This window comes from Telopea speciosissima, chromosome 4, assembly GCF_018873765.1.
Source record: "Telopea speciosissima isolate NSW1024214 ecotype Mountain lineage chromosome 4, Tspe_v1, whole genome shotgun sequence".
Lineage (NCBI taxonomy): Eukaryota > Viridiplantae > Streptophyta > Magnoliopsida > Proteales > Proteaceae > Telopea > Telopea speciosissima.
The window spans coordinates 53902565-53918948 of NC_057919.1; the positions used below are offsets into that span (position 1 = coordinate 53902565).

The window sequence follows — 16384 nt, forward strand, 5'->3', positions numbered from 1 at the left end:
GAGCTTCAATTTGATATGTATTTCGCCCTAAGTTGTTTCGGACCAGACCAGGTGAGTTTCTAGGAGCAGTTTTGTACATTTGTGGATTAAGGTGTTCTTATACATTGTGGTTATCTCTTTAAGAGATGAGAATAAAAGGGTTTGTATTTTCTTCACAGAAATAGTGGATTCAGACTATTGCTCGACTGTGGATGTAGCCTTCTTTCTTGGGGGTGAACCATGTAAAATCATTGTCTTGTGTGCTTGATTTCTTTTTCTCTTAGTTTTCTTCTACAAAATCATCATTTTGCTACATTGTTTTTCTAACAAAATTCTCACAAGTTTTCTAATTGAGTTTTTCAACTCAGTTTACAAATACCTCAAAATAAGCGGATATACAAATCAATGAACAAATATTAACCTCTTAAAAGATTGGATTTATTTGTAAATAATTCACTTGATTCTCACTTGACAATTGACCAAACGAAACCAATTGTTAAAGTAAATTAATGGCCTAAGTTGATGGTTGGCAAAGAGGCATAAATGCCCTGTCTAAAGCCCAACTCCAACAACTAGAAAACTAGTTGTTTTCTAGCTGTTGGGACTTTTTCAGTTGACCTTGAGCTTCTCACAATCAAACCCTAGCTAAATGCTATTGCCCCAATGGCTTATTTTTCTTCAATTGTATATTTGTGGTCGACCTCGCGTTTTCGTGTGGTCGACCTCGACTAGGTAAGCAGCAATCCTTAGCCATTGGACTCCTTTATTCACGGTTGGAAGTCGAATGTGCCTATTTGGCGGTCGACCACGTGTTCTTCCTTAGAGCCTAAAAAGCTTTGATATTCCGATTTCTAGGCTTTTCTTCAGGCAAATGACTGGGCCTATCATTTCTAACATACCCTATATGAATTGGTCAAGTCTAGGCATATCCCAATCCAATAAGGGTTTGTACTAGTTAGTCGAACTTGCACTTTTTGACCATTTAATGTTTTAAGATCAATTAACTAATGGAACGATTACAACTTAAGACTACAAAGATAGTACATGTGTATGTAATCCTAAGTTTAGAAACCTAAGCTACTCTTCTTTCTTTAATTCAATTGAAGCCTATGAAGAGTTTTCCACTTGGATTCCTATTTTTATTTGAGCTTTTTGATGATCTCTATGATTCTTGAATCTTCAATTCTTCTTTTGCTGGATATAATCTATTTAAGTCCATGCTTAGTGGCTTGACTATGCTTGGTCATTGATGCTTCAATTCGTGATACTTGGAAGAATCATCATGAAGTCCTAGCTTTTTTATCATTTGACATTCACCTAAGAATCAACAAAATATTATATGTAAAGTGAAATATTCTAACATTCTCTCCCTTTTTGGTGATGAAAAACATGTTTGAGAAAAAAGCTTGAGAAATAATTTTTCTCCCCCCCCCCCCCAAACCATACCATAGAAAATACGAAGCATTATAATCAATTTTGGGTTGACAAATATCAACCTAACATTGAATTTAGCATATTAAGCCAACTAAAGCACAAATGTAGCATGCCTTCAATAGATGTGAGAAAATAGTTAACCAAATGCTTTTTACCATATCTATTCCAGAAAATTTCATGTGTGCTCGGCTTATTTTGTCGATTTTCATAACAAGATAGTTGGGCAAAATCTTTGCAACTCCGTAGCTTGGGACCTCTTCTGGTCTATGATGTGGACCTCCCTAAACTTAAGTTTTTTTCTTTGGCGAGGTTGCTTAAATGCATTATAAGTATTGGAACCAAACTATTTCATTTATCTATTAAGTGTTTTGGATATGAAAATCATTATATGATGTGTGTTTTGGGTATACTAATGTGTGCTTAATGTGCTAAGAGTTAAGATGATACCCAAGCTGCTAAAGAGGTACAATTGATGAAGAACAAAGCATGTTGGTTGGAAGAAGAACTTGTGAAGATAGTTTTCTACAAAGAAGATGATAGACTTCCATGTACTTGAAGAATTAACGAGTTGAAAGCTACATCTAGTGGAAGATTTCTTCAAGTCAAGACATTAGGATTTGATCTCATTGAAATATCCTTAAAGATCCTAATGTGTATGCTCAACAAGATGAGAGAAGTCCAAAAAATGACATCAAGAATCAAACTTAATGGAAATACCAAAAAGCTAGGTGGTTTGATTTAGAAGAGTGTCTATGTTTGTTGTCCACGGACTTCCGTGAACATGGATGAACGACCAAGCTTTAAATGGCAAAATCTAAAGTGTAAGTCTAAACTCATGGACGACCGAGCTCAAATGTCTGAGTGTCAGCAGACGACCGAGCTCAAATGTCTAAGTGTCAGCGGCTGACCTCCACGGTCTTCCATGTGATCTTCCATGCATGTCTAAGAGTTAAGAGTTTGTGTCACGTCAGATAGACGATGTTGCGGTCTTCTGTGACTGTTGTGCGATTTTCTATGCGATAGTAAGTTAATGCTACGTGGTCAAGATGTTGAAGAGTCTTTGACTATCTATTAATGACCACTTGGACTAAAACCACTTGAGTATAGCTCTTAAACATCTTCACTGATGTTAAGGAGCTCCAACAGCTAATGTCTCTTGGTAATCTAAGTTGAATATTGCAGATCTAAGTGAACTTATGTTACTAACTATTTTGATGTTTTAGAGGTTCTCCAATGGCTAATTTCTTTGGAAATGAAAGTGGGATTCAAGATTCAAAGGAAAAGCTTAGCTTGACTCTTAACGGCTAGTTCGTGTACATACAAAAGGATGGAGTCTCTTGATATCATAATCAATCAAAATACCTACAAGCAACTGGTGTACAAGCTTCAATTCAAACCATCTTGAGAAATACTATTGTTATTGAGCTTCATTGTCTACGTTCTCTTGAGAAGTTAGACATGTGTTGAATGTGCTGAAAGCTACATCGTTCTAAAAAGGGTTGATCAAAGAATTACAACGTGTCATGTACAATTGTAAAACCATTTTGTAATTGATCATTAGTGTGCTTAAAAAGTTATAGTGACCAGTTGAAGTAATTTTGTACGGTAAAGAAGTGGATTGTGAAACCAGTTGGTGCAAAATCCTTTGAGCTTATGTGGTTTGAGTATACAGCCTGTGGTTGTGTAAGGGTTCTTGATTCTTGCTCGAGAAAAGTAACTGTTAGTGGAGAAATCTTTGGTCTATGATCAAGGTAGTGGACGTAGGACAGGTTCGTCCAAACCACTCTAAATCTCTATGTGCAACTATGGTGCATGATGGTCTCTCTCCCTCACTCTCTCTTACAAGTAATTTGATAATACCTTCTATGGCTCTACCTTTGCTTGTTGCTACTTTATTTTCTGTTATGTTTATTGTGTGATGTGCTTAAGTTTTGTTTTGGGGTTTGAGTTTAATTTATCATACTTTGTTTTATTGGACAACAATCCAATTCACCCCCCTCTCGGGTTACTTTCAATCTTGCAATAAGTTAACCAAATGCTTTTTAATCACCATATCTCTTTGGACCTTGTCTAGTTGTCTATCCTAGTTGCAAAACTAGTGATGAATTTGTTTTTCATGCTTTAGGCTCCGTTTGGTTGCAAGGGGAATTAAAGGAAAGGGAAGTGAAATTTTTAAACTTAAATAGGAAACTTTTGTAATCATTTCCCCATGTGGCTATATCATTTGCTCCAAATCATTCCATATTTGATTATTAAATTTCCCTTTACTTTGCATCCAATTCCCTTTGGTTTAAAAAATAAAATAAAACTTACATGTAAAATGTATCATTACTAAATATGGTATGAAATTTAAGTAGTTTATACAATCACATAGGGTAATTATTACAAAAGTTTCTTTTTAAGGTTTGAAAATTTTCACTTCCCTTCCCTTTAATTCCCCTTGCAACCAAACATAGCTTTAGTGCAGTGTTTGTTTATTGCTGCTTGTTGGAAGGCCTCTCCTTTTCAAATTGATGTATCTTACTTCTGTGGGAATACTCTCAAAGATTGGATCATGTTCCTTGGCATCTATCTTAAGGACAGCCCCAACCCCACTGATTCAGTTATCCAATGGGCCTCCTTATTATAGATTATTTGGAAACAACAAAACCGAATCGTTATCACCTCCAATTCCTGCCCGCTCCAATTCCCTCCAATTCCTCACATAGGAGCGGAAATGATCACCTTACCCCCTGCTCAAACACACTGCCCAAGGTGGGGTAGGGTGGTCATTTCTGCTCCTATATAAGGAATTGGAGGGAATTAGAGCGGGCAGCGAATTGGAAGTGATAAAAATTCCAATAGAACCATGTTATTTTTCGGCAATCATGCCCCAACCTTGCTTCCACCTTGAAAGCTTTTGAGCTTGTCATTGCAAAGGGTCACCTTGTAACTAAGACCAACCCCAACCTGGTTTTCTATTTTGTTTAGGTTTGTTCTTTGCTGACTTAATAGCGAGGCTAACAGTTTAGACTTTGTCTGATAGCCTACGCCTCCACCTTTTGTTTCTGTTCATGTTCCTTTTGCTCAATGGAGAGTTCTCCAGTTGGGTTTTGATAGTTAATAAATTTGTCTTTTATTCAAAAAAAAAAAAAAACCATTGGGTGGTGAGATACTCGTGATGGACATTCAGAGAGGGAGAGATATCTGAAGTAAAATATTAGCAGTGATCTCCCTCATACTATAAAAGGGTTAAAAACTACTAAAACATCCATGCCAGTGAAAACTCTATTGAAATTTAAAGAAACCAATAGTTTTGTTTAGCGTAACTGTCACACCCCAAACCACCCCCTGGGAGGACTAGTTAGGTAATCTGAATTGCGTAAAATCCGCCAAATCCCACGGATCTAGAAGCAGTTATTACATTTACGGTCCCACATTCATCACATTACTACAGGTAAGATCAAAGTGCTACAGATATATACAATTTCAATAACAAAAGGGAAAGCATAGCGATACGGGAATGATGGTGATATATATATATATATACAAAGTGTTCTGAAACATTCCCACCCAAATACAACCCACAATGAGAAACTAAGCTAACAAAAGCTAAAAGAAAGGAAGAAATACATACATATATATACAGGGTGAGATAGCTCAACCCCAAAAAAAAGAAAGTAAGAAAAACTACAATAGAACCTCAAGCAGAACGGGGATAAACTCCTAACAAAAACAAAAAGGAGTCCCCAAGACAAAAAGCATTCAGTGCACCCTTCAACGGTCTTCATCAATGACCACCGAGAATGCACGCATCATCGGCACGACCTCCGTCGGGGTCCACACCAATATCATCATAATAACCAGGGCTCTCCTCCTCGTAATGAGCCTCCATGCCACAGCGGCATCGATCTGTAAAATCATCTAAAGAAAAACATATATAACAGAGTGTGAGCCCCACTAAGCGCGTGAGCAAAACATATCATCATGCATGCACATGCAACCACATTCCACATGATCCTACACGATATGGAAGTCCAGATTAATTATTAGCCACCTAGCAATACAACTAAGTCAGGTCAGTGCTACTACAATCCCCAATACATGTATCCCTGGTGCGGACTTGGTTACCCCTTCCCGTGATACACCCATTGAGTTATTGGAGAGGACCAATCAGCTCCCGCATTCGTTCACCAAGGTCAGCCCGACCAACCCTCTGTGATTAACCTGTAGGGTAATCCATCACTTTTCTCTTTTCTTTTCATTTCTGGCTTATAGTCCATAATCACCATTCCGGTGCAAACACATTTCTTTTCATTTCATTTCATTTCTTTTCTCAAATACATATATGGTCACCCTCACAGGCATCCAACACCTTAACCCCTGTTGGCAAGGGTGCGTAGCACGGGTGATGAAACTCTAACCCCATGTCTATATGGCATCGTATGAGTCGGGTGGTGTCAACCGCATCCCATTCTACGGGCTACCACAGACCTCATTTTCAACTAACATTCACAATCATCAGATAATATTCACAGTGTTGATCAACAGACAATCATTGTTCAGTGATTTGAGTAATTGAACAGAATTAAATAACATAGCATTTAAGATTTAACAATTATTTGCCGGCATACAGTTACAAATGCATATATGATAATACTTCACTCACCTAGTTCTGGTTCTAGGAACTCGGTTGCAAATTCAGTTCCAACAGCAGTCTGATTGTTGACCTCGAGCGCGGGATCAAATCCTAGATGTAAATAAAAAATTGTTATATTAGGTTTTCAATCTGTCTCTGGTAGTCCTAGGGTTAACCTAAGCTCACTGGGTTGACCCGGTGTTCAGTTGTTTTTCATTGGGATTCCTCTGGCCTTGCACTGGGCCTTAGGTCTATGTCCCAGTGCATCATCCAGAGATGGTGGTCTAGGGTAAAATGGTCATTCTCAGTGATTGTACCTAACCCTAGGTCATAATAGGCTTACAGTGCTGTCCTCAACTTGGCAGTGCTGCAGGACTAAGCACAGGCAGGATTTCCATCACCTGTGGGGCCCACTTGGGTCCCCAGGCCAAACCTTCATAAGGACAGATGTGGAGAGGGGCTTTTAGGTCATTTTCCACCTCCCCACACTGCACCACGGCCATTGGGTGAGGTTCCCTAAGCCAGATCAGCAATTCTACCAACTTCCATTCACTGGGCGATGGCTCTAGGCATTGGGTGCATCGCCCAGAGTCTTCAAATCGACATCCATCGCCCAGTGCATCGCCCAGAGTCTTCAAATCAACATCTAGCTGAGATCCCTAGGTTGTTGATTATGGGTAGTACCCAAATCACCTCCCTATGCATGTTAGGGTGCTAGGTGACCCTTGGGGTGATCCTCGATATTGTCCATGTGGATTTTCCACTGGGCCCACCACTTGGCTGCCAGAGGTTGCCCAGACAGCCCAGTGAATAGTACCATAGGGTTTTCTCCAGGTGTGAAACTTAGTTTCAGCTATATGTTAAGCTGGAAACAAGTGCAAAATGGTGATTCAAGGCTGCTACCACCCAGGGCTTGGTCCATGCAGCCAGGGTTTGCATCCAAGGTTCCAAACAATCAAATAACTGAGCATTTGGCAGTGCAGCTGTGCACAGCCAGATTTTGGCTCCAAGAATAGCATATTAGACCTGTATTTTTATTCAAAAATTTTAGATCTTCCATGCTCTATGCTTGCATGGCAGATCTGGAGCAATTCTAAGCAGTTCCCACCTGTTCTGGGCTGCCAAAGAGCAGAGAAATCAACAAACAGCAAGGATTTCAAAGAGGCAGCAGGTATATCATAAGGTTTTATACCTACACAGGTGTGGAGCTGCATGAAAATCCAGGCCTTGGATGGGGCTGCACCTCGCTTCCTTCTTCTGCTTCCTTTCCTTCCTTCTTCCTCTCTTCTTTCTCTCTTCTTTCTCTTCTTTTCTCTCCCACGAAATGAGCAGTAGAAAGAATTCTAAATGAGCCCAAGGCTCACCTATTTATAGGCCCAGCCCACACTAGGGTCTGTCTGGCTGTTAAGGCCCTTTTCCAAAATGTGTTTTTGGACTGTTTCTCAGTGATGTTGGACACACTGGTGGGGTCCACAGTGAACTAAGGGTATGAGGTGGTCCCTCGGACTCCCCTCTATCTATGGAGGGTGCCCATGTCCATTATGGGTGGTCCCCATAATTTAAACTTAATTTAATCAGCTGTTTTGCACACTGGGCGATGTCTTTGTTTTGCACACTGGAAGTCGACTGTACCTATTTGGCGGTTGACCACGTGTTCTTCCTTAGAGCCTAAAAAGCTTTGATATTCTGATTTCTAGGCTTTTCTTCAGGCAAATGACTGGGCCTATCATTTCTAACATACCCTATATGAATTGGTCAAGTCTAGGCATATCCCAATCCAATAAGGGTTTGTACTAGTTAGTCGAACTTGCACTTTTTGACCATTTAATGTTTTAAGACCAATTAACTAATGGGAACGATTACAACTTAAGATTACAAAGATATTACATGTGTATGTAATCCTAAGTCTAGAAATCTAAGCTACTCTTCTTTCTTGAATTCAATTGAAGCCTATGAAGAGTTTTCCACTTGGATTCCTATTTTTATTTGAGCTTTTTGATGATCTCTATGATTCTTGAATCTTCAATTCTTCTTTTACTGGATATAATCTATTTAAGTCCATGCTTAGTGACTTGGCTATGCTTGGTCATTGATGCTTCAATTCGTGATACTTGGAAGAATCATCATGAAGTCCTAGCTTTTTTATCATTTGACAGTCACCTAAGAATCAACAAAATATTATATGTAAAGTGAAATATTCTAACATTCTCCCCTTTTTTGGTGATGAAGAACATGTTTGAGAAAAAAGCTTTAGCAATTTTTTTTTCTCCCCCACCCCCAACCATACCATAGAGAATACGAAGTATTATAATACAATTTTGGGTTGACAAATATCAACCTAACATTGAATTTAGCATATTAAGCCAACTAAAGCACAAATGTAGCATGCCTTCAATATATGTGAGAAAATAGTTAACCAAATGCTTTGTACCATATCTATTCCAGAAAATTTATTGTGCGCTCGGCTTATTTTGTCGCTTTCCATAACAAGATAGTTCGGCATAATCTTTGCAGCTCCTTAGCTTGGGAGCTCTTCTGGTCTAAGATGTAGACCTCCTTAAACTTAAGTTTTTTTCTTTGGTGAGGTTGCTCAAATGCATTATAAGTATTGAAACCAAAATGTTCCATTTATCTATTAAGTGTTTTGGATATGAAAATCATTATGTGATGTGTGCTTTGGGTATACAAATGTGTGCTTAATGTGCTAAGAGTTAAGATGATACCCAAGCTGCCAAAGAGGTACAATTGATGAAGAACAAAGCATGTTGGTTGGAAGAAGAACTTGTGAAGATAGTTTTCTACAAAGAAGATGATAGACTTCCATGTACTTGAAGAATCAAAGAGTTGACAGCTACATCTTGTGGAAGATTTCTTCAAGTTAAGACATTAGGATTTGATCTCATTGAAATAGCCTTAAAGATCCTAATGTGTATGCTCAACAAGATGAGACAAGTCCAAAAAATGACATCAAGAATCGAACTTAATGGAAATACCAAAAAGCTAGGTGGTTTGACTTAGAAGAGTGTCTATGTTTGTTGTCCACGGACTTCCGTGAACATGGACAGACGACCAAGCTTTAAATGGCAAAATCTAAAGTGTAAGTCGAAACTCACGGACGACCAAGCTCAAATGTCTAAGTGTCAGCGGACGACCGAGCTCAAATGTCTAAGTGTCAGTGGACGACCGACATGGTCTTCCATGTGATCTTCCATGCATGTCTGAGAGTTAAGAGTTTGTGTCACCTCAGATAGACGATGTTGCAGTCTTCTGTGACTATTGTGCGGTTTTCTATGCGATAGTAATTTAATGCTACGTGGTCAAGATGTTGAAGAGTCTTTGACTATCTAATAATGACCACTTGGACTATAACCACTTGAGTATAGCTGTTAAACATCTTCACTGATGTTAAGGAGCTCCAACAGCTAGTGTCTCTTGGTAATCTAAGTTGAATATTGGAGATCTAAGTGAACTTATGTTACTAACTATTTTGATGTTTTAGTGGTTCTCCAACGGCTAATTTCTCTGAAAATGAAAGTGGGATTCAAGATTCAAAAGAAAAGCTTAGCTTGACTCTTAACGGCTAGTAGTGTGCATATAAAAGGATGGAGTCTCTTGATATCATAATCAATCAAAATACCTACAAGCAACTGGTGTACAAGCTTCAATTCAAACCATCTTGAGAAATACTATTGTTATCGAGTTTCATTGTCTACATTCTCTTGAGAAGTTAGAGATGTGTTGAATGTGCTGAAAGCTACATCATTTTGAAAAGGGTTGATCAAAGAATTACGACGTGTCATGTACAATTGTAAAACCATCTTGTAATTGATCATTAGTGTGCTTAAAAAATTACAATGACTAGTTGAAGTAATTGTGTATGATAAAGAAGTGGATTGTGAGACCAATTGGTGTAAAATTCTTTGAGCTTATGTCGTTTGGATATACAACCTGTGGTTGTGTGTAAGGGTTCTTGATTCTTGCTCGGGAAAAATAACTGTTAGTGGAGAAATCTTTGGTCTATGATCAAGGTAGTGGACGTAGGACAGGTTCGTCCGAACCACTCTAAATCTCTGTGTTCATCTATGGTGCATGATTGTCTCTCTCCCTCACTCTCTCTTGCAAGTAATCTGATAATACCTTCTATGACTCTACCTTTGCTTGTTGCTACTTTATTTTCTGTTATGTTTATTGTTTGATGTGCTTAGGTTTTGTTTTGGGGTTTGAGTTTAATTTATCATACTTTGTTTTACTGGACAACAACCCAACTCACCCCCGTCTTGGGTTGCTTTCAATCTTGCAATATGTTAACCAAATGCTTTTTAATCACCATATCTTTTTGGACCTTGTCTATCCTGGTTGCAAAACTAGTGATGAATTTGGTCTTCATGCTTTAATGCAGTGTTTGTTTATTACTGCTTGTTGGAAGGCCTCTCCTTTTCAAATTGATGTATCTTACTTCTGTGGGAATACTCTCAAAGATTGGATCATGTTCCTTGGCATCTATCTTAAGGACAGCCCCAACCCCCACTGATTCAGTTATCCAATGGGTCTCCTTATTATGGGTTATTTGGAAACAATGGAACCATGTTATTTTTCAGCATTCATCCCCCAACCTTGCTTCCACCTTGAAAGCTTTTGAACTTGTCATTGCAAAGGGTCACCTTGTGACTAAGACCAACCCCAACCTGGTTTTTAATCCTCTATTGATTTCTGCCATCTTGCCCCCTTGGGCCTCTCAATTTGTCTATATGTTTTGTGATGGTTCTTGGAGCTCTAAACATTCCTCTGGAGGGCGTGCGCGACGATGTGTTTCGGAATTTGCATGGGCAGTTTCTTGTTTCATCTTGTCATTATGGTTTTGGTTTTTCATCTTTTCCTTTGAAGGCCAAAGCAATCCGTGGCGGGTTACTCATTGCATGGAGCTTGAATTTTCAACATTTGGTCATTTCTTTTTGGGGAAAGTTTTCGTAAACCGTGTATGTGAGAGGGTGGGAGTTTCAAGGCATTAATTAATGGATGAGAATTTATGACTTTTCCAACTCTTTGTGAGAGACCTCACATACACAACTTACACAGCCGTGTATGAAAACTTTCCCCTTTCTTTTTTATTGTAAGGCAGTGGATGCTATAGCCTCAGTGGAGCTTCTATCTCTCTTGATTGGGATACTTCTTTGTTCGTTTCCGACTTCTATACTTTTGAACATTGTTCTTCTTCTATTTTGTTTAGGTTTGATCTTTGCTGACTTAATAGCGAGGCTGATAGTTTGGCCTTTGTCTGATGGCCTACGCCTCCACCTTTTGCTTCTGTTCATGTTACTTTTGCTCAATGTCTCCAGCCGGGTTTTGATAGTTAATAAATTTGTCTTTTATCCAAAAGAAAAAACAAAAAAAACCATTGGGAGGTGAGATACTCGTGATGGACATTCAGAGAGGGAGAGACATCTTAAGTAAAATATTAGCAGTGATCTCCCTCATACTATAAAAGGGTTAAAAACTACTAAAACATCCATGCCAGTGAAAACTCTATTGAAATTTAAAGAAACCAATAGTTTTGTTTAGTGTAACCATGATCAATTACAAGGACATTAAGCCTAAAAAGCCAAGCCTTGATACTACATTTCACTTATGTTTTTCTCTCTTCATACTTCCTTTCCTGTTTCCTCTGTTAACAAGAGAAGCATATGTAGTTACAAGAGAAAGAGAGAGAGAGAAAGAGAGCATTCATTTCATGCCAAGGCGCTGCAGAAATATTTTTTTTGAAGCTTGAAGTGCTAGGGTTCTAGTTTCATTTGATTTCATAGCTGTCTTTGCACATATGAATTTGAACTTCACATTTGTATATCACATTTTACAGATTTTTTTTAACCTAATTTTTATTAAATGCTGCACAAAAATAATCTCTTAAATGGTAACATAAATCTGCCACATACAGGTCAAATGGAAAAGTTTTGTTGAATGGTAGACTCCAAGAGCCTCTGCTCATATGGCAAATTTCAAACCCACTGAGTTTGATGAACCAAGCAAGCTCAGCTCATAATAGGACAGATAATTTTCCTGAGGTAGGAAACCAGTAGCATTTATTTAATTAGATAGTCAAAGAAACCAATCCTACATAGTCTCCTTAGATTTAGCCATGATACTTCTGTGAAAAACTCAAGGTCAACATAAAACAACTCAGAAATCACCAATCCATGCTCCCTACTCCCCCCCCCCCCCCCAACCCTGGCAATGTTGCTCATGAACCGGCTCTGCGACAAAGGCCGAATCAGACTCTACCAAGTAATTTCTAGTGCTTAGAACGAGAGAAATGGTTATCATTAGGGTTCCTCTTTCCACTGAAAACTGCTAATGCTTTCCTTATGGGAGGCTGCAAAGGAGCTCTTTTATCAGAAATGTGGGAAAATATATCATCTGGCATGAAGATGTCCTCTCCCTGTGAAAGAAAAGAGATGCGTAAGTTATAAGCAGATGAATACAAGGATATATATAAGTTGTTGAAGTTTGTGCAAGAGGATAAGTGGACCTGCTTGTTGGCTTTCTTTTTTATCTTAGGGTACAACAGTTTGTGTGGGAGTTGATCTTCACGGAGAACAAGATTTTTGGTGATGGCATCTCTTCCACCTTGAGGTAGGGGGAGCGAAAACTGCAAGCAGCTAAGCGTCAGCATATGCATCTAAACCAGAACTCATGAATCAAAATGGTGAACTTGGTGATTTGAATACATATTGTGGTACACCCATTCAGATTTGACCATCAGAAAGAGTCTCATGTCATGGGTCCTCCAAGGCTGGCCAACATGGAATTTCGAGGGATGGGGGAATTCCTGTGAGGGCATGACAGCTTCCCCGCCCAAATCCCTGGCACCCTCTTTCATGGGACCCACACAGCAGCAACCCTCAAACCCACATCTCCAAGTGCCTTGGGTCAGCTTTGATACCAAATGCCAGAGGTCTGGTCCGCACCCCAAAAGATGCATCTATTGGGGGGGTTTCCCTTCCCGACTTATAAGACCAAGACCCTCCTCCTAAAGGCTGACCAGTGTGGGATTAGAGAGGGGTGGGGGGAGTGTGAGGTCATGACACAGCATGCGCCATGGAGCAAGGGAATCCCATGATCAAGGGATTCCAAGAATGGCCAACCAGAATCATGAAAAACTTACTTTTGTGCCTCGAAGGATAATACGAGGACGACGAGCTGCCAGGACAACCCCATTTTCATTCACTGTCACTGCTACCTTGCGTAAAGTGCCACCATTACCACATTTTGGGCAGAATATCCTCCCAATCTCAGCGGTTACCTTATTGCAGGCATGACATTTCAGTATCCACCTGGGGAAAAACAGAAACCTCAAAAAGATGAGCACACATACACCTTAAGACAAATTTCTGTCAACCAACACCAAAGGCCATGTGCCACTGATACAACATACAGTAGAAATAACCAAAGAAGGGGAAAAAGGGAGGAGGGGGAGAAAAGGGAAGGGCAACAATAACCAAGTAATGGAATCATATGACACCTAAATGGTTGATCTTTCATTATTTCTCCAGAATGAAAAACTCATAAGAATACTTGGAAAGCATCACTGGTACCTTAAAGGGTAAAAGGAATGCAACAATATGAAAAAAATAAAAATGGCAGGAACCACCCTACATAAAGGAAATACATAAAGATGTACCTGTGCAGCTGGTGAATCTGCATCCCTCCAGGTGCCAGAAGCCGTAAACCAATTTGCAGAATGACATTTTGCATTGCAAAGTCACTTGTCACACAGGCAACACTTGAGTCGGATAATGACCGTAGCATCCAGCTCTGCTCACTGTTGGAGTCGTCCACTAATGAGGTATCGATGCTTTCATTTGTTTGACTTGAAGTATCAAAGTTTTGAAATCCTTCACTACATGTTTGAACCATGTCTCCTTCAGCATCAACATTACCATGAAATCCTTCAGAGCCAGCCTCTGTATCTACCACTGCATAAGATATGCTTTCTTCCTCCTCTTCTTGCAGATGTTCTGATGAATCTACTTCCAACCTTATATGTTTTAGGACAGAAGATATATCCTCCTCATCAAACTTCCCTTCTTTAGCCTCACCCTGTGAGATCTCAGCCACTACATTTTCTTCAGAGTTCTCAGGTAAATGGGAATCAGGGCACCCCTGTTCCTCAACTCCATTGTCTCTTGTGTTTGCCTCAACATCTGGGTGATCATTTTTCTCTGCTGATGCCTCAGACAATTCACGTCTTGCTTTTCTTCTAAGATATCTTCTGTGAGTACTGCGACTGACAGCAGGCAGCCAGTCGTTAGCATTGTCATCAACTTGCCCCACAGAGGCATCAATTCCAGCAGCAACCATCTTCCCTTCTATGTTTATCTCTTTCTTTTGGGGCAGAAATCTTCTAGGTCTCCTTGACCTGCCATCAAGATCCTCTAGATCCTCAGTATGAGTTTCACTACAATTTTCCATTAAACCATCTTCAGAAGTAATATGGCCATCTACAGGAAAAACATTCAAGTTCAGGTCTTTCAGAGGGAGAATTCTCGAATCAGAGTGTGAATCAAACTCAACTGCATGCTCCAAAGCTTCCCATTCTTCAAGATTAGGTACGTTGGAGCCCCAACCAGGCATTTCTTTCTCAGAAAACTTTTTTACATTAACCATATGGATTGGGGGAGGGGTGTCTCTGAGATTTTTAGTCCCATGAACTTGAGCTTCCAATGTATAAGTTAAAGCAATAAGTTTGAGATCAACGTCTGAGAGAGTCTGCAGGTCACCAGTTGCCCTTGCAAAGCTGATAACTGTGAAGAAAATACATTGGTAATATATCACATAAAAAATATGGTAATATGTCTAATTAAAAGGGAACTCCACATCACTAATTAATAAATGGTTGATTAGTGAAAATTAATATAAAAAAAAAGATATTGCCAGCATTCTGCAATACATATCAAGAGAGTTTCACATATTTTTTCTGTTTATTTAAATGGTTTTGTGAAATATAGGAATTCACCACCAAGGTATGATGTGCACTGTGATACAGATTCATAACAAACTAATCAGAAATTATACACAGGTATGTAATTATAGTATAGTAATACTTCTCCAGCAATCCGGTAATTCATAACATACAAAAGTATAACTAACAGCCAAATCTAAAGGTTTGTGACATTCTATTAGAGGTTTTCAGTAAGTACAGTATTGGCCCCTTTAGAAAAATATTAAGGTTAACAAATAGCATAAATTCATGCTTTCCAATGGCTCTACTAGGAGCACCACGCAGTAAACTCAATCATTATGATCACCCAACAGGATAAATTTGGCCAAGAAACCCTCCTGCCGATTATTGATCAATTGGAACCCTAAGAATTCCAGGTGTTATCAAGGGATGCAACTACAGTTTCTAGGTTAGGGAACACTAATATCAAGTGTTAAGGTTCTGAATAACCTACCATGCTCTCTCCACATCACTACATACAAAATGCAACAGATTCTATTCAGAAGGTTAACAATGAAAATGTTAATCCCATTAAACTGCAAACCAAGAAGAACACACCTTTCTTAAGTGCTTCCGGTGATGGCTCCATAGTCTCTACAGTAAATGGAACGAACGATAGCTTGTGACGAGAAATCGGGTCCTTGACCTCCTCCATTACTTCCCTCACCGAAACGAACTTATCAGCAGAATTCGTTAGAATTTCTCCACCTTGAATAATAGCAGTGGCATCGACGACAGCAACCGCGATACCTTTGCTTGATTTACAGCCCTCAAAGACTCGAGTTGGAGAACTTTCTTGCTGCTTCGGAGGCGGCTCCTTCTTAACAATATTGCTCCAACAAGGGGTTGATGACAGGACCTCCATTGCTGAACCAGAACTATGTACCCTATAAAGAGAAGTGAACACAGTAAAATAGCTAAACCTGCACACAATATAATCTGAAACTTGAACGAGAGATAGCAGGAGAGAGAGGGGGGGCAAGTGGCTTACCTACAGACTTGCAGTGAAGGTTAAGATCAACTCAGGGAAGCCACTATATGCACCTTTCTGTTTTTCACTCAATCCCTGAATCAGAAAGAAAGAAGAAATCAGGTTTTCTTTCTGATTTTTTTCCACTTATACCCTCGACTGGCGCCTTATATCAAAATCCAATCCGAACCATTTGGACCAATTGAAACCGACCGAAAAAACAGACCGAACCAAAACCGAACTCTTACCTGGCGACTGGCGTTTTGGATTTGACAGTTGAGAACCGATACTGAAACCAACAAGAATCCACCTAAGACTAAGGGTGTAAATGAATAGCCGAAATCTGTTTCCGTATCCATGTCTGCATCCGTTTAGCACTATCCGAATC

General features: G+C 39.4%; 1 protein-coding gene across 2 annotated transcripts in view; it reads right to left on the bottom strand.

Moving 5' to 3' along the window:
- The window catches only part of LOC122658365 (RNA-binding NOB1-like protein), a 20067-nt gene extending 4117 nt beyond the window's left edge, over positions 1-15950 (bottom strand). The window contains exons 1-5 of one of the 2 annotated variants that reach the window (XM_043853288.1): positions 15585-15950; positions 13707-14829; positions 13191-13359; positions 12555-12674; positions 12308-12464 (exon numbers count right to left, since the gene is read on the bottom strand). In XM_043853288.1, the coding sequence (XP_043709223.1) occupies positions 12318-12464; positions 12555-12674; positions 13191-13359; positions 13707-14829; positions 15585-15891 (1866 nt within the window). In that variant the 5' untranslated portion in view covers positions 15892-15950 and the 3' untranslated portion in view covers positions 12308-12317. Of the gene's footprint in view, positions 1-12271; positions 12465-12554; positions 12675-13190; positions 13360-13706; positions 14830-15584 lie in introns of those variants that run through there. The other variant, XM_043853287.1, reaches the window with a different exon arrangement.
- Between the last annotated feature and the right edge of the window lie 434 nt (positions 15951-16384).